General features: G+C 34.1%; 1 protein-coding gene across 11 annotated transcripts in view; it reads right to left on the reverse strand.

Annotated features, from left to right (window-relative positions):
• The window catches only part of LOC118186439 (sentrin-specific protease 7-like), an 81,392-nt gene that overhangs the window by 35,418 nt on the left and 27,164 nt on the right, over nucleotides 1-18,810 (reverse strand). For 10 of the 11 annotated variants that reach the window (XM_035356541.2, XM_035356539.2, XM_035356540.2 and 7 more), the window contains one exon: nucleotides 1,128-1,298. The exons of the other annotated variant lie outside the window; for it this stretch is intronic. In XM_035356541.2, the coding sequence (XP_035212432.2) occupies nucleotides 1,128-1,298 (171 nt within the window). The remainder of the gene's footprint in view (nucleotides 1-1,127; nucleotides 1,299-18,810) is intronic. 11 annotated transcript variants of the gene reach the window in all.

Here is an 18,810-nt window from a genome sequence, read left to right on the forward strand (position 1 = left end):
CTACTGTGACACCCTGTCGAAATTGAAAGAGTCGATTCGGAAAAAGCGGCCTGGCCTTCTCACATCTGGCAATCTGCTGTTGGATGACAATGCCAGACCACATTCGGCGACGGCAACGCAAAACCATATTGCAACTCTTGGTTGGGAGCGCCTACACCATCCGCCATACACTCCTGATTTCGCACCAAGCGACTTCCATCTGTTTCCGGCTTTGAAGAAAAATCTTGGGGGAAGGATCTTTGAAAGCAATACTGAAGTGAAACATGCCTTTCAACGCTTCTTCCATATGCAAAGCCCTGATTTTTTTCTGGAGGGCTTTTTGAAGCTTATCAAGCGATATGACAAATGTCTCAATGTACTTGGTACCTATGTGGAAAAATAAAGGTATGTAAGGTTTTGACTTACACAACTCTGACCACAGTCGACAGGGGAAACTTATTTTTCAACTTACCCTCGTATTTCAAACTACTGAAATACTACCTAAAAGCTTTGTGTTTATATGACTTGTACTTCTTGCAATAATTTTTGTAAATTAGTATCATACACATGCGGAAAATTACACTTTTCAATTTAAAATATTATATACATTTCAAGCAATATTTTTCCTAAAAGATCACATAAATTATATGAGGCTCATATGATCATTCTGCTAAAATCAGCACAAGTTTTTCTGTTATTCTATGCCTACTTGCTTGTTCAGTACCTTTTGATTAATCTTTGTTGTTTTTTGTTGAAATGACAGTACATATTTGCTTAAAATCTATTAACCTTACAGTATCACTACTGTTTACAAATAAATAACTATCCTCTCAGACTAGACTTGTATCATATCCCATTTACAATCATAACATAGCCTACTCCCCTCTCTTTTTTTTTTTTTTTTTTGTTTGTTTGTTTGAAAGAGAAATGTAAAAGAACTTTTTTTTAATTTTCAACCTACCCCCCCCCCAAATTAAATGTTTAAAAAAAATACCAAAAATTAATGAATATAATGAATACAATCAATTTCATTCAAGCTGTGCTAAATAAATAAAGACCATTACAGGAGAGTATTACGTTCAACATGTTATACACAATTTTTCGCTTAACATAAAGAGCAGATAAGCAGAAAGAATGAGCAACTTTACCTTTTGAATTGGGATCAAAATAAAAATAATTATCCTCTGTCAATTCATGTTTTATACATTCAGCAAATTTTGATTTGGTAACTATAAATACAATGTTTAAATGTTCTCCAAAGTGGATGAGTGTGTAGTCAACGTCTTTAGGTGTTAAGACTACACTCAATAACTTTTTAGCTGAAAAGAAAATAAACGTATTTTATTAGCTTATTAAGCTTATAAGTTCAAATATATAGAACATATATGAACTTTTTATTCTCATCAGTCATGAAAAATTTTCTAGATAGCATTGTCTTCTAAATTCAAAACTATAATTCACTGTTTTTTATCAAATATATTTTTCCTTAGAAAAGGGTTAACCGTTTGGTGGAGGCGATGTAAATTTGCAATGTGAGTTTGTTTGTTTGCATTCACTGCGGTACATAAGTGGAATGAGATCTGAGCTTGTTCATGGCCACCAAAGGGTTAATATTGTATATTCTCAATAGATAATGTAAATGTATTTAGAGAAAAAGAAAAGAATAACTGCATTAAAATTAATATATATGTTTTAGCCATGTTCAGTTAATGTTTTTGTTGTTGTTGTTGTTGTAGTGGTGGTGGTGGAGCACTGTTTCAGTAGATAAAAAATAAATATGCAAGACACCTTTTTTTTACGCATTTGTCCAAAAGCATTACAGTTTAACATTATAAAATTCATTTCTGACAGGTGGTGAAATGTGACGGAAGACGGGGATGCCTGGTGTTTAACAGTGGTAAACAGGCATATGTCCCACACCTTCTCCCGTATAGAAACAGCAACATTATTGAAATTAATAAAAGTATTAACAGTGCTGATGAGTCATTGTGTTACATTGCAGTTTAGGATACCTAAGCATGTTATAAATAGTCAAGTGTATGACATAAAGAGAGGGGTTTTAAAAAAGGGGGGGATACGAAAACAATACATTAAATACATAAACATAAGGCATAATTAGATACCCAAACACCTCACTCGATACATAAACGTTAAGCATAGTGCAAATGCATGATAGTGTTGTACATTGGGAATACTGAGGTATTTAGAGATTCTGTACTTACTACAGGGTGTACAGACAGTGAGCAAAAGCTCAGTAAAAGCACGATACTTGATAAAATACAGGACAAAATACATGCAATACATTTATACAATACATGAGACCTGAAGTACATTGATAAAATACATGAAACATGATGTAACTTTAGAAATAGTATACAACACTAAAACTGTGATATGCAGAGCAGAATACGTATACAAATGTATTAACAGAATACGAAACAGAAGATGGTGCATTAAAGATTTAACTACAGTGAATATATACATAATGTGCAGATGCTATTGCAAAGATAATTTGAGTATTATAGAATTTGTGCTGTTCGTACAAATTACAAGAACAAATGTTATAACGAATGCAGATACATTGTTACATGTGCAAGTGCTGATAATAGATATTATGAGCTTAGATAATATATTATGGGATATATGAAGCAGAAGACGTATATACACATTACGATTAAGATTACGCTAGCAATATATACACATTACAATTATATTACGCTTACAATATATACACATTATGCAATATAAACACATTACAATTATAAATACACTTAATGCAACGAATGCATATAATACATAGTAAAAATGTTAATACGCTTGATGCGGACATAAGATATTGTTTAATGTTACATTATGCATGAATACATTACAATAGATGAAAACTTTAGAAATAATAGTCAGGAATCTCCTTTGTCAGTTTTATATATTTAGTAGAACATCATGAGTGTTGATCATAACTGAACCTAAGTTCTCTCTTCCTCAATGCATGCCTTCATCATGCAAATACTACTGTGTCTACCTAGCATCAGAAGGTCTGTGGTTTGAATCCCCTGTATGGGCATCATTGGTTTTCCACATTTCCCAACTCTGGAAAAGTATATTACATCTACAGTCGTACCCGACTAATATGGGGTGGCCAATAATGTAACACCACTCTCATTTGTTGACCATGCCTCTTTCCTCCCCAGTCACCCTTTTAGTGGGGTAGTTTTACATATAATTTTCTCCTTCGTCGCTGAATGCTTTATTTCTAAAACATGCAATAACCTAATTTCTCCAATCCTTTTCCTAAACACTTAATGGTCATATGAAAAACATTAAGCAAGTGTATAGGTGCTTAAATCTATCACAGCTGCATATAACAGTGACGATATTTCATCTGTGTCTGGATGCAATGGATAAATCGCCAAATATTGTTTCAGTTGCTATTACTTGCAGAGAATCATTTCCCATAATTCTCTGCGAAGATTTCGAACAACTGATGTTTGATTATTTTAAAACGATTTTAACCCACTTAATTATGAAGAAAAGCTGGAACTTGTAGGCTAGATGCAGAATCGCCAACTTATTTGGTGTGTCTTGTTTGGTGCTTTTTACGAGATTAATAAGTGCACCAATTGCAGTATCAAAGCCGATTTGGTTTCTGGAGGAGCGTGAATTTCAGAGCATCTTTACGCATGCTCAGTATGTATTTTAAATTGAGAATTTCTGATTACATGAACTTGTTTCCAATGGATGAAGAAGCTGTACTATTTTTTCAACAAAATGATATTTTGCCCATTGACAAACTTGCATAAAACTGACATGAAGTTGTGTTTCCAACATGGCTTTCGATGGCAATGCAACATTGGTACCTTTACAGTATAAACATATTTTGTAAAGGAACAAGATTCGAATCATTGAGGATGACTTTAAAATCTCTGGAATTTATTTATGGTTCGAGCAAAGAAAAGATATTAGTGAAATAATATAAAATTTCTAATTAGAACTGGAAAAGCAGTAACTATTTTATTTCTCTGCATGTATTACAAATATTGTTTTGATAGTACATTACATGTTTTCAGTTCAAGATATAATTTGTCAATAAAAAAAGTTATTTCTTTTTGGTATTTTAATTGAAATGAGTAAAATTGTTTTTGTTTTATATTTAAAATGTTTTTATTTTTTATACAGATGTGGGCCTTTTAATTCTTTAATCAAAGATGGCGAGGTATACCATCAGCAAAATGAGGACTTGGTTTAAAAAAAACTTATGTTAAAGACATTTATACTTGGACAGGGCAAAAGTACCATAGCTACTTACCTAAAATCTAATTACATTTATACATAAATATATAAGAAGATGGTTTATTCACCTGTAATGCATAATAGCTGTTTTCTTCATAATGTTTGTTCAAGGTATTAACAAATAACAGATCTCCATAAAAAGCAAATATCTGTGACGAACAATGAAATGTCTGCAAAATAGCTATAGTACATGAACAAGTAAGTGTATTTTAAAACCCTGTTGCTATTGAAATACGAAATACATAACATTCAATTCCCCCTTTTCATAATGAAAACAATATATTGTAAAATGTGAAAGATAAATGAATCTGGCTTACTCTTTTACTGAAAGCAATGTATTGAAAAATCTGAAAAACAAATGAAAGCTTATATGCTCAATAAATAGAGAACTTATACGACAGTTTATATCACCAGAACTCTTTCTACTTTCTTCATGAAGTGAAAACACAAACACCTGTTTCAGATGTTAATAGTTGTTCTTTCACTTATTTTGCCGTAATTCCGAATTAGGATTTCTACATATTTTTATGCATTGTGAGTGATATGTTTTTTTGCAGTGCTGAGGAATATTTGCATCCTTCCTTAAATCATACAGCACAGGCTAACTTGATGCAGAGTATTCCAGCAGGATGTCCCACTTTTTGAATTATTTATACTTTTGTTGCTACTATGCTATGGATGTTAGTTTGGTACATTATCTTTACCATGTTGGCAACACTAAGTTTCTTCTCTGTGTGCAAGCTATGGATGTTGGTGTAATGTTGTGCATGTGTTGTTAAGTTTCAATAAAAAATGTGAAAAGATACGTTTCTTATTTTTTGACTTGCTTCTTGATATGATATCAGTTTATTTAACATGGCAGCAGAGCATGGTTTGTGAATATGAATGAAGAATTTAGTAGTTATAATTTGTTTTAAAAGTTACCGGTACTAGCAGAAAAATGGCATGTACAAGAAGCAGTGATATTGGTATATCGCGATTTGATGGCTCGGGCTATTTTAATTGGAAAGTGCGTATGATGAAATTTCTTCAATTTAAAAAATGTAAAGATGTGGTTCAGCGAAAAGTCAGTGAAAACAATGACGTGGAAAATGGGAAGAAAAGGATATCCAAGTTACAAATTACATTTACGGCGCCATAACAAACAAGCAATTGGAATATATTCACGAGTGTGAGACTGCATTTGATATAATTACGAAATTTGATGCAATGTATTTAAAAACTTCAACATCTCTACAAATTGTTTGTCAAAATAACTTAGAATGTGTTAAACTGAAAAATTATCCTGATGTAAATATATTTTTCGATGATTTTGAGAAGTATGTGAGCGAACTGAAACATGCCGGCGCCACCGTGACGGAACAAGAAAAATTGAACTATATGCTAAGAGCATTACCTTCAAATTACAGTCACATTGGTGACTTAGTAGATGTATTACCAGAGAAGGACAGAACAGTCGATTACCTAAAGAGCAAAATCAGATCAAAATTACTTGAAGGGAAAAATGATTATTGCGCACCAGCAGAAAAATCAAATGCATTCAAAATTGAAACAAGCAAATCGGGTCCACAAGGGAATGTCTGTTATAAATGTGGAAAACCTGGTCACATTAAAAATAATTGTTGGCATGTCCATCAAAGGAACTATCGTGGTAATGGCTCCACTAATTATCGTGGTCAAAGTGTTTCAAACAATCGAGAACGTAGTCGTGCTTTTAGTACACATCGTAGACGCGGAGCATACTCTAACCACAGAATAAACAGTCATCAAGGAAATAGTTTTCACACCACTGTTATCGAAAGTAACATGTCAAGTTCCAGTGCAAATATTGTGATGAATAAAAATGAAATCAATTGGTTACTGGATAGCAGATGCACAGACCACATTATAAACAGTGATGAATATTTCAAAGAGCAAGTCAATTTGAAAAATCCTATTCAAGTAAAAGTCGGTGATGGAAGGATTTTGAAAGCTACAAAGGTTGGCAATATAATAGTTTCTTTTCCTGTATATAACTCTGAATCTATCGTAACATTGAAGAACATATTTTATGTAAAAGAAATGAAAGCAAATTTATTAAGTTATTCGAAGATTACTGATAATCATAAAATAGTTTCAAAAGAAAAGTTCTCTAAAATATATGATGTCAATGGTTCATTAGTAGCAATAGCAAAGAAAGAAGAAAGATTATATAAAGTAAAGAGTTATGTTAAAAATAGTAAAATATTTGCTAATTTGACCAACAGTAAGTTAACGTTAAAAGAAAAATTGCACCATTCATTTAGACATGTAAATTTTAAATATCTGGATATTATGTGCAAAGATCAGCTATTAGAAGGAATCCCTAAAGAAATAGAAACTGAATATATGACGTGTGCCATATGTATTGAAAATAAAATGCACAATTTACCATTCAAGAAAAATAGAAGAAAAGCATAAGATATTCTAGAGATTATACATACAGACGTAAATGGACCTCACAGAACAAGTGGATGTAATGGTGAGAAATACTTTGTGAGTTTTATTGATGATTATAGCAAGTTGGCAAAAATTTATTGTATCAAATCTAAGGATCAGGTTTCTGATTATTTAATTGAATATGTAAATGAAATTCAAAATTTAACAGGGAGGAAGACTATCAAAGAACTAAGATGTGATAATGGTAGTGAATATATGAATAGCAAGATATACAAATTTGCAGGAGAAAATGGTATCTCTTAGGTTTCTTCTCGAGGAAGCTCAGTACAGCAGAAACTCGGTACAATGCTTATGACCGGGAGCTCCTTGCTGCTTATGCATCCATTCGCCATTTCTGACATATGTTGGAGGCTAGAGAGTTTGTCCTCTTTACTGATCATAAGCCTCTGACATATGCTTTCCGTCAAAAGAATGACAAGTGCACTCCACGCCAGGTTTAGATTTCATCTCGCAATTCACAATTAACATACAGCACATTCCAGGTCCTGAGAATATTCCTGCAGATGTCATGTCCCATATAGTTGCCTTAACTCTTTCTGCATCAGTTGATTATTCTAAAATAGCTACAGCACAAACATTGGATGATGAGTTGAAGTCCTTACTGTCATCAGACACATCCCTGCAGTTAAAAAAAAAATTACTCTCCCGGAATCAAACATTGATCTATTCTGTGATGTTTCAACTGGCAGAGTTCATCCCTATGTTCCAACAGTTTCGCCAGGATGTTTTTGCCTGATTACACAAAACTCACCCTGGTGTATGCAGAATACAACACATTGTGTGGTCACGATTTGTCTGGCCTAAAATGTTATTGGATATAGCTGAATGGACCAAATGTTGCATCACATGTCAAAAGGCTAAAATTCATTGCCATACAAAAGCACCTTTGGCAAGTTTTAAGGAGCCTTCCCAAAGATTTGACCATGTTCATTTGGACCTTATAGGCCCTCTCCCTCCCTCAAATGGTTATTCTTACTGCTTTACTTTGACCGTTTCTCTCAATGCCCAGAAGCTCAACCACTCAAGGATATCTCTGCTGAAACTGTTGCAGAAGCATTTTTCACGTGCTGGGTCTTCAGGTATGGAGTGCCCTCTACTGTGACACCTGACCAAGGACACGAGATTGAAGCTCCCCTTTTTTGCTCTTTCACTCATCACTTGGGAATTCAGAGATCCAGAATGACTAGTTACCACCTCCAGTCGAATGGGTTAATAGAGGAATTGCATTGACCTCTTAAGACTGCTATCAAGTGCCATGTCACTGAGCGGTGGATTGAAGTCATTCCTGTGATCATTCTTGGTTTTCGATCTGCTTTGAAAGAAGATTTAGGTTGCACACCAGCAGATTTGGTTTTTGGCACCACCATTCGTCTGCCTGGAGAGTTCCTAGTTCCTGCTCAACAACCGGTTGACCCCACAGATTTTGTCAGCCACTTACATGCACATATGCAAACACTTCGCCCCATACCACCCAAGAGCCATGGTGATAGCAAAACCTTTATACACTGTGATTTAGCCACAGCTACCCATGTTTTTCTTCGTCATGATATGGAGAGACACCCACTTCAAACTCCTTATGATGGACCGTTTTTAGTTGTTCGTAGAATAGAGAAGGTCTTTTACCTAGACATAAATGGCAAAACTGTACCTGTATCCATTGATCGTATAAAGCCAGCTTATGTTCTGAACGGGCATAAACCAATCGTTCCACCACCAACTTCACCTCACCGTTTGCAGGGCACTGTGGTACATAATTTGACAATTAACCCAGACACTCTATCAAATGATTGTCCATCTGATATCACAACTTCAGCATAGCCTGCGACAAAGGTGCAACCCAAGACTACACGTTCTGGGCGTCATGTTCATTTCCCTGTAAGATATCGTTGACACTGGGAGGGGAGTATGCAGCAACCATGTAACGAACTTTTAAATTAAATGTTAAATGCTTCTCTTTTTCATGTATAGCAGTGCTGCAACTAATCTCTGTACTTTTTCTCAAGTGAAGTGAACTGATTCTTGTGATTTAGTCTTCCTCGTGCCTGTGCTGTTATCGCTAGCGTGCATAAACGCGGCATGATATGTTTTTGTAGAATGTTCTTTTCTTTCGCTATGTAAATTGTAAATAAATGTGATTGATTGAATAAGTAGCTTATTTGTGAATATGCAGAACCAAACTGCTGTAAATTCATTGAACTCATTACTAGTGAACAATTATCTCCAGAACAAATTTACAACATTGATGAAGCTGATCTTTTCTGGCAATATGTACCGCGAAATATCTTGGCAATTTCTACAGAAAAGGCTCCAACTGGTGTCAAAGATTCCAAAGCGAGACTAACAAGTTTAGAGTGCGTAAATGCTGCAGGAACGCACAAGTGCAAATGTTTTGTAATCGGAAAACATGCATGACCTCCAGCATTTAAAGGAGTAATGATTTTTCCCAATATGTATCACGCAAATAAAAAAGAGCATGCATGACACAAGCATTGATGAATGATTGGTTTGAAAATCATTTTATACCCGATGTTCGGCGACAATTGGATTTGATTGGTTTACCTGATGACTCAAAAATAGTCCTCATTTTGACAACTGTTTGGCGCATACTTCACTTAAAGTTTTAGTGAAAGATAATGTATTTGCATTATTCTTCCCTCCAAATTGTACGTCTATCATTCAGCTTATGGATATGGGAATAGTGCACGTGCTGAAATGCAAATATAAAGTAGCATTTTTAAAATCTATGTTAAATTTCTTGAATAATGGCAAGGCTATTCATGACTTTTTGAAATTTTTTAGCATAAAATCTGCTGTGTGGAGCATCGCAAGATCGAAGGAGGATGTGTCTCCAGATACTTTAAAAAATGCTTGGCATAATTTATTGTCAGCTACCATATTGCATGGCGAGGACGATGAAGATGATAGCTGCGAATTCGAAGATTTTCGGACATCGCAAACTAAAGGTGAAATTTTCCAGTTATTGGATTTTGTAAAGAAATGTGTAGAAGCGGTAATAAATGAAGATGATATAACAGAAGTTTTTCATTGCGGTGACAATGCCCCAATCGTCAATCAATTAACGGACGGCGAAATCTATAGTATGGTTCTAGATCCAGAAAATACCTCTGGGAAGAAAGTGACGGAGAGGTTATTGAAAACGAAAAAATTTCGATTGACAAGTTAGTCGGTATTCTCGACCAATTACAGAGGAACTTAGTAACTAAACAAGAAATTATGTTTGTTTATAGAATTAAATAGAAATTATTAACACAAAAAACGAAGCAACTTAAACAACTTACATTGAAAGAAATGTTTAATAAAGTAAACAAATAAATATTAAGCTTTTTTTCTTGTAAATTTTGATATCCTTTAGATCATAATTGTTCTTTATTTCATAAATTATGGTTTCATATTTTTAATTGTATAATTTCTGCATACCATCTTACCAGATTTAAATTGATGATCTATAATCCAGAATCGCCGAAGTCCCAACGAGTCCAGATTACGAACTTTGTACTGTATATAAGTTTAAACAAATAATCATTTGAAAACACACATTTTTAATGCTGTATTTCTTGACTTAATTATGAAAAAAATTGAATTAATACATCGGTTTCCAAAAGCTAAGCAACAAACAAAAAATTGATGATAACTCAAAATTATGTAAGCAAACTGAAGGAAACGTGATAATTTTTATTACACCACTTGTAACTTAAAAATGCAAGAAAATATTATACAGAATATTTGAATTTTGTGATATCAACCGGAACATAAAATCTCTTCAATTTGGGCATACAAATTAAATTTTGAAAAGAATTCTCAGTAGTGAGTGTTATCATCCCGAACAGCAATATAGGCTTTACAACGATGCCTCATGTTGTTCATGATATTGTCAATGAGCTACATGGGTAACAATGCCCGCTGATCACATAAAACAGTTATAAACCTATCTAGGGCTGGGGATGGAGGTTGCAGGCCAGCAACATACCTCACTAGAATGTCTCACACAAGCTCAATAGGATTAAGATTGGACGAACATGCTAGTTATTCCATTTGGGCTATAGTTTCTTTTTCATGAAATCAATGCACGAAGCGATCAGCCTGACGGCAGACATTATCTGCTTGCAAAATGAAGATACCTTCAATTGAGAAAGCATACCGATGAGCAATAGGATCCAGCATGTCATCTCTACACCTTTGTGCAACTGACAGTTCTAAGTGGCAGCATATACAAGGTCTGTGCGCCCACCTAAAGGATACTTTTCCACATACAAGAATCTCCTACACAGATATTACTTTCCCATGTGTCCATGAGTTAGGGGGAAGATATCAAGTGTTTACTTCTCTTCATCTGTAAACACGCCGATAATTGCTCTATAAAGCAAAGTGGAACTCATCAGTGAACAGTTTTCAGTCCAGTTTACGTGACTATGTATCGAATTTAAATGCTCCTTAAATGCGCAATATACAATGTTAGTTGCCTAGCCTACAAACCTCTTTCATGTAGCCTTCTGTATACTGTCATGGTTGATACTGTCTTTCCTGTAGGAGAAATAAGAGCAGATCAAAGCTGAGATGGAGCTGCAGTTCTGTTGAGATGTGACTAAGTCGCAAATACCAGTTATCTACAAAAGTGGGAAATCTACGCTTACCTTCAGTAGGTCTTCAAGAGGTTGAACCAGTACGTGCTAATTGGTTCTATAACCGGCTTACAACAGAACGGTTGACATTCAACCATTTTGAAATGGCAAACTTTTGTTAACCTGCTTCTAATCAGCCTATGGCTCTGTAACACAATTCTGCTGTAAAATGTGGCTTCGGACTCATTTTTGCACTTTAGCCACAACAAATTTGTTTAACATACCGTCGTTCATTTAATAGTGATTCCCTAATAAACAGTTGGTTTTAAGTTATATTGTGTTTATGTAAAGTGATAGGAGTGCCATTTTTTTTTTTTCGCTTAGCTTGCTTTTATTTGTAACATATCCAAATTTCAAGAATTTCAAACTACTTTTAGCTGATTTAATGCAGACCAGTGTAGTTTTTCATAATATTTTAAATGCATAAGTAGTATTCTTTAATACGACAATCAACATGACTCCATATTAAAGACATCTTTTCTCCTTTTTTTAAATATTTTTATGCAAAGTTAATTGCAAAAGAAAAATTGGGATGCATTCTATCAGAGTTGCCACTCAAACAGGAGAATGAAATTCCCTGACTTTTCCAGGTATGTTTCGAGAAAATTCCAGTCTATCCGCGTAATGTACGTTGGCTGTGCTAAGAGGTAAATTAATTATGCTATTACTTGTATTGTGTAGCAAATTCACTTAATTATTCCATAAATCCCAGCGGACATTTATTCTTAATTATTCTTGGTAGACTTTGTTTGATAATTTTGTTTACTTTTCCACTTAAGAAACTTAATAAAATTTAAGATATATACATTGGATAACAATTGTACGTTTTATTTTAATTATTACTCATGATCCTTACCAGTTCAACGCGAGGCTCATTCGGTTCTTATAAATCACAACGCAATGCTAAATAGTTAGGTTAGATTTTAAGTAAATTTAATTTGTGTGAGGTGTCTTCTTAAAAGGCACCTTAACACTTGAAAACACAAATATAATTATAATAGGAGTTGTTTTCTCCACTGAAGATTGAGATTAGAATCTGCCCAATCTCGAATAAAATAAGGCTTTTTTTTTGCAGACATTCTGCAGCTAAACGAAAGAAAGAAATCTATTTAATGATATTTTTTTAATAAATTGAGGTATTTTATATTTATTTCACAGCATACATAAGGAAAATATGTGCATTAAATTTCGTGATGGTATGTCATCATACTGCTAGAATTAATTTCAGGATTGTGCCAAAGAAAATTTCCTAAAATTTGGAAATATTACTTACTAATGATAAATAAATTTAGAGGAAAGAAGCAACATTAAATTATATGAATAACATAAAAATAATTACTTAAAAATTGAATTAGAATAATCAACGATATTTTAGCGAATATTACATGGATAGCCTAGATGACTGATTACTATTTTTTTATTTTACTGCAAAATGACAAGGTATTTATTAAAAAGAAAAGAAAAAAAATGGTTTAAAAAGATTTTGCGGTAAAATCCTAGCATACAGTACAGGCTTTGCATGATTTTGAAAATTGTTGCCAAGAACAAAATGACTCGTTTACTGCTCATATCATGTCGCCAAATCCCGCTGTTATTCTAACCAAAGAACGTCTATGTAAAGTAGAAAAGGTTTCATACACGTAAATGCTATTACGCGGCTAGAAAGCGGAGGGAAAATTTGCCAAAGGAAATTGCCGACGTAACCTGGCGGGCAGAATTTCCCTCAAAAAAATTGAGAAAAAACAAAGTGTACAAAAAATTGAGAAACACGTGTTAAGAAGAAACGTTCTTTGACAAAAAAGAAAACTATGAAAATGTGTTTTTAAATTATTGCGAAAAATCCAAGAAGAAACGTTTTATCAAAGAACGTTTTTTCTTGGATTTTTCGCAAAAATTTTAAAAACGGATTTTCGTATTTTTTTTTTTTCCTCAAAATAACTAATTCATGAATTAATTTACTTGCGCCAAAAAATATTTTCTTTTCCTTTAGAGTTTAAAGAAATTTTAAACGATATTCATTTTATGAACTCTTGATAACGTGACCTTCGAACTTCGACACCGGTTTCGAGCTTTGGCGACAGATATATCGCGCATGCACAGCTGTTTCCCTCTATGATGGAACGGAGCCACGTCTGTTGCAGAGAGGTTTTCCTTCTTTATAATACATATTCTTTGATTCTAACCTTCATGTACCATATACTAGGATTAAACCCATTTTGTTTTATACGAGAACAGGTACTTTCTATAGTTCATGCACTGCACATGCGATTCTCGAGGTTACTGGAAACCAAATGTTGCGGGAAACTTGCTTTGCCTTTCTAAAAGACAATCAAATTGGAGCTGCGAAAATTGGCTCTATGCCAGCTGCCCGAATGACACTCACGTGATACACAATTCACCAAAAAAGTTATCTCTTCCGACGTCAGCGCAAAACTTGCCTTTTTTGGTGGGATCGTTGTATGAAATTCCCTGACTTTTCCAGATTTTGACTAAAACACTTAAATCCCCTGACTTTTCCCTGAATTTTTTGGTCAATTTCCGAATTCCCTGACTTTTTCCGGTTTTCCAGGTAGCGTGGCAACCCTGTTCTATTTCACACATATTTTACTTAAGCCTGGAAGACTTTTTATTTTACACATTATTTTTATTTATTATTTACTCCTAATTTTTCAATAGATTGCAAAACTGCACAAAGTTCACAAACTGTGGTTGCTCAAATTCTCTTGTATGAGAATAGGTATAATCAGACGGTAATTCTAAAAATCCAATATAAGTAAAAAATCTGCTAACTTTTTTCATACAGCTTTGCTCAAAAATTGGATTATATACAAAGTCAGAAAAGAAAATGTGACAGCAGAATGAAATTGGCACCAAGGATAAAATGAAATTCGGTGAAATGTGCTTATTAAATACAAAAGCCATTTCAAAAGATTTCAAAAATTACTTAAACTTTTATGTGTTTGGAATTATCAGATGTAACAGTGAAAAGAATATTATTAATGCATTAAAAAATTGGGGGTTCAAACAAGGGAAGGCTAAAATTTATTTTTATGGCTAAAATGTAATATAATTAAACTGAAAAGCTTAAGGAATAGAATATTACAGAAAAGAAAATATGTAAAATCTGATTGTAAAAGTGACGTTTTGCTACAAAAAAAATGACAATTATTGAATTTTATTTTGTGCCTTTAGTTTTAAACTTTTAACCGGCACAAGATTTCACTTAAAAACCCCAAACTTCCCAAAACTGCCACGAGAAGAGTTATTTTCTTGATTTTAATGCCAAAATGCCTCTGCTACTGTCCACATTGATTTATGTACTTTAATATATTGCCTTAATTTCTTGAATTTATTTCAAGATGCATGTACATTCTTAAAGATATTACAAAAAATATTCTAAGCTGTATATGTATGGCCTTACCAGTCAGAGGGTTAATACCTTAATTTTCAATATGCCTGCATATTTTCTTGGTAACAAAATCACACATATGTTATTAATATCTTCAAATATGTTTTTTATACTGCTGATCTAAGAGAATTTCGATTGGGTCTATGAATTCATCATAGCCAAAATGCATTAAGTGCCTGTCTTTGGCCAAGCCCCTTTGGTGCCTTAGGTGAAAGTTCCAAGTGTTGCACAGCTTTGTCCCAGTTTGTTTGATGGCCCCTCTCCCAAATTGATTCGAAGGTCTCCTATCCAACTTCTACAAAAACCAATTTCTCGAAAATATTTCAGCTCGACAGTACTTTAAGTGCCTTCATGCTGCAAAAACATGGTATACTTGCAAACATCTACATATTTTTTGGGATTCAAGATCAATCTCAAAAATATAGCAACCCCGTATCACCATGCCAACAAAGTGGCTCTTTAGATAGGTTTTAGTGATAAAAATGTGTTTTGTATTAAAAGGACACGCCTTTTCAAATTCTAAAATTTTTAGGAAAAATTGTAATAAGCATTATATTTTAACTAGAAATTACAAACAGAACTTGGAAATATATATTATTAAATTGTTTGCTTAAACATTAAAGACAACATAAGTAATTTAAAACAGAAGTAATTAAAAAAAGCATGTTATAAATTTTGCTACTACATTTTTAAATACCTACAGTTTCCTTTTTCTTAAAGACATTCTTTGACACACTATGTACTACAGCAAACAGATAATAAATACTGAATACTAATTTATTAGATTTATTAGAAAATTTTATTACATAAAAAAGGAAAGAAGTTTAATTAGTTCTTAGTTTGAACACTTTTTCAAAAACAGTTTGATAATAATGTTGATTCCACATGTATTTTATCAAAGATATAATAATAAATATGTGCATAATATACGAAATTTTTATCTTAATTGAAGAAGGGAGAGGAAGACATCAGCATTTTTAAAACATGCAAATATCACCAAGAAATGAAGACAGAGAAAAATCAAGTTAAAGTTTTCAATTATAAAATTAAACTAGTTTAACAGCTAAACTGCCTAAATTTCATGGCAAGTTTTATCAAACAGCTAAATCAAGATATTACAAAAAATATTCTAAGCCGTATATGTATGGCCAATGTATGCATAAAATATTTCATACATCTAGCAACAAAATAAAAAAAAGAAACATTTAATATTTTTTAATGCTCTGTTGTCAAATATGCAAAATAAGTAACACTTGGATAACATTTTCATTTGTCTAAAATACCACTCATTGAAATCGTGATTAGATTTTAACAAAGAATCACATGTAGAAACATTAGGTATTTTTGGAAGCAGGAGAAGTGAAAAATGAGCAACGCCTTTGCCGGGAATTGAAGCACGGACCTCTGGAATACGCACCAGGCATGCAGACCACTAAGGCACGCTAAGAAGCCAGGAGAAATACCTTATATACTACCCCTTTTAAATTGCGACTGGGGTTTCACGGGACCCAATTGTCAAATCCTGGTTGTCGAGAACCATCATCCACCACATTTTTAGTTCGGGCACCACTTTAGAAACATTAGTTTATTTCGAGGCTGGAGAGATGAAAAATGAGCAATGCCTTCGCCTGGAATCGAACCACGGACCTCTGGAATACGCGCCTAGTGTGCAGACCACCACACCATGAAGGCACGCTAAGCAGGCGGGAGAAATACCTTCAATACTCCCCCTTTTAAAGAGCAACTGGTTTTTTCAGGGATCCAATCGCCAAATCATGGGTGTGGAGAATCATCATCCACCACCCTTTTAGTTCGGGCACCACTGTAGAGATATTAGGTACTTTGGAAGCAGGAGAAGAAAAATTAGCAATGCCCTTCCCGGGAATCGAGTCACGGACATCTGGAATACGCGCCCAGCATACAGACCACCACACTAAGAAGGCGGGAGAAATACCTTATACACAAAAAGAATTTGGAAATATAAACCGCCCTCCAAATCCTAAGGAACAGCATGTTTTTGAAAGCTCACCATTACAAAAATGTCAGTAATGTTTAAATTCAGAGTTCATGTGCAGGACAGTAACGAAGTATAAGAAAATATATGCAAAAACAATAGCTACCACTTTTATTTTATAGAAATGAATACTTATATAGGAATTGGAGGAAAAAAATGGAAAAACTGTAAGTTTTGTTCATAAGTGTTGATCTTCAGTTGTTATTACAGTTTTGTGGACAATATCCAGCAGAGTCTATCAGTGTCCAGGAGAAGTTGTTTGCCCGAGTCGTTCAGGTGGCGGGCAATCGGATGGATGGAAACGGGGTGTCACAAGCTGATACTGCTAGATGTCTCAATGTCTCTCGCAGTGTGGTCCACCGACTATGGAATTAGTTTGAATCTGAGGATTCTGTGTCTCGAAGACATGTTCCAGGCAGACCTAGAGTTACAACATCTGTGGAAGACCGTTATTTAGCTCTTTCAGCACGAAAGAGGATTACTGTGCCTGGCAGATCATTGGCAACGGGAACAAGAATCTCAGCTACTACAGTGCGCAGATCCTGCACAATACGGATCTCTATGCAAGACGGCCAGTTGTTGTGTTCCCTTGACCCAAGGCCACAGAGGTGCCAGTTAAACTGAGTTTATGTTAAACATAAACTGAGTTTATGTTGGGCAAGAGAACACCAGTCTTGTCTCTTGGGCCAGTGAACAATGGGCGTCTGTTCTCTTCAAGACGGGTCCAAATTCACATCGGAGAATGATTCAGGTCGTCACCTGATCTGAAGGGAACAATGCACCAGGTACGACCAATCCCACATTGTGAAAAGGCAGTTACAGAGGTGGTGAAAAATGGTTTGGGCTGGGATCTCTGTCGTTGGTAACGCTGACCTGACCGGTGTGAGATATCCAGAGGAGATCGTTGATCAATATGTCCACCCATATACCACTGCTATTGGTTCTGGATTTCTTCTGATACACGGCAATGCATGACCGCACTGAGCTTGGGTTGCAGAAAAATATCTTGAGGATGACGGTATAGGGCAAATTGAATGGCCAGCTTAATCCCCAGACCTGAATCTGATACAGTGTCTTTAGGACTACCTTGGGAGACAGGTTGCTGTTTTAAGTCCGCCTCCAAGGTCGTTAGTTGAGTTTGAATAAAGATTACTCCATGTCTGGTCATTGCTTCCCATTTCTCTAACCGATAATTGACAACATAGAACCTCACTGCCACCAATGTATTGCAGCTAAGGCTGGACACATTTCTTATTAGAACCCATTTCTGTAATGTTATCACCCCATTTTTGCTAAAAAAAACTGGATATACTGCTTCTCCAAGACTGGATTTCTCTGCCAAGAGTGCAGTTTTTAGTTGTAATTCATGTTCGTGTTGAACTTTAGAAACATTCTATGTTGCATTCATTAAAGAATTGTTTAGTGAACATGTCCTGTAAATTTTTTGTTTCTATGTTGCTTCTTTCTCAAATTAGACACAAAAAACATCTGCTCCTTAACTTTTGAAGGGCAGCATATATTAAATTGCTTGTTTAAATAAAATTTTAAATTATTTTAAACAATTTCATTTTAATATTTTGCTACCTTATTTTTAATGTACTCTTTGAGATATAGTACACAAAGCACAGTATATGAAATACTGGATGATTCTGTTATTAGATTTAATTTTAGAAAAAATTTTATGTCATGCCTAGTGAAAAAGAAATTGAAGTGATTCTTAGTTAAACTTCAAAAATATATTAAATAAAAATAATACTTACAAAAAATGTGAATTCCATACACAGTGTTATAAAAAGTATAATAAAAAGCATGCATAAAAATTTTGAAACCTCTATCTTAATTACGAAAAAAATCCTTAATGTTTTTAAAAGATGAATGTTATCAAAAAATGAACATTGAGAAAAGTCATTTAGGTTTCAATTATAAAAATAATCTCTTAACATCATACTTCTCTATATTTTATTTCTCTTCATTTATTACTTCTCTGGTTTATGTTTTTCAGA

This window comes from Stegodyphus dumicola, chromosome X1, assembly GCF_044657685.1.
Source record: "Stegodyphus dumicola isolate Sdum_Otavi_A_Nest chromosome X1, ASM4465768v1".
Lineage (NCBI taxonomy): Eukaryota > Metazoa > Arthropoda > Arachnida > Araneae > Eresidae > Stegodyphus > Stegodyphus dumicola.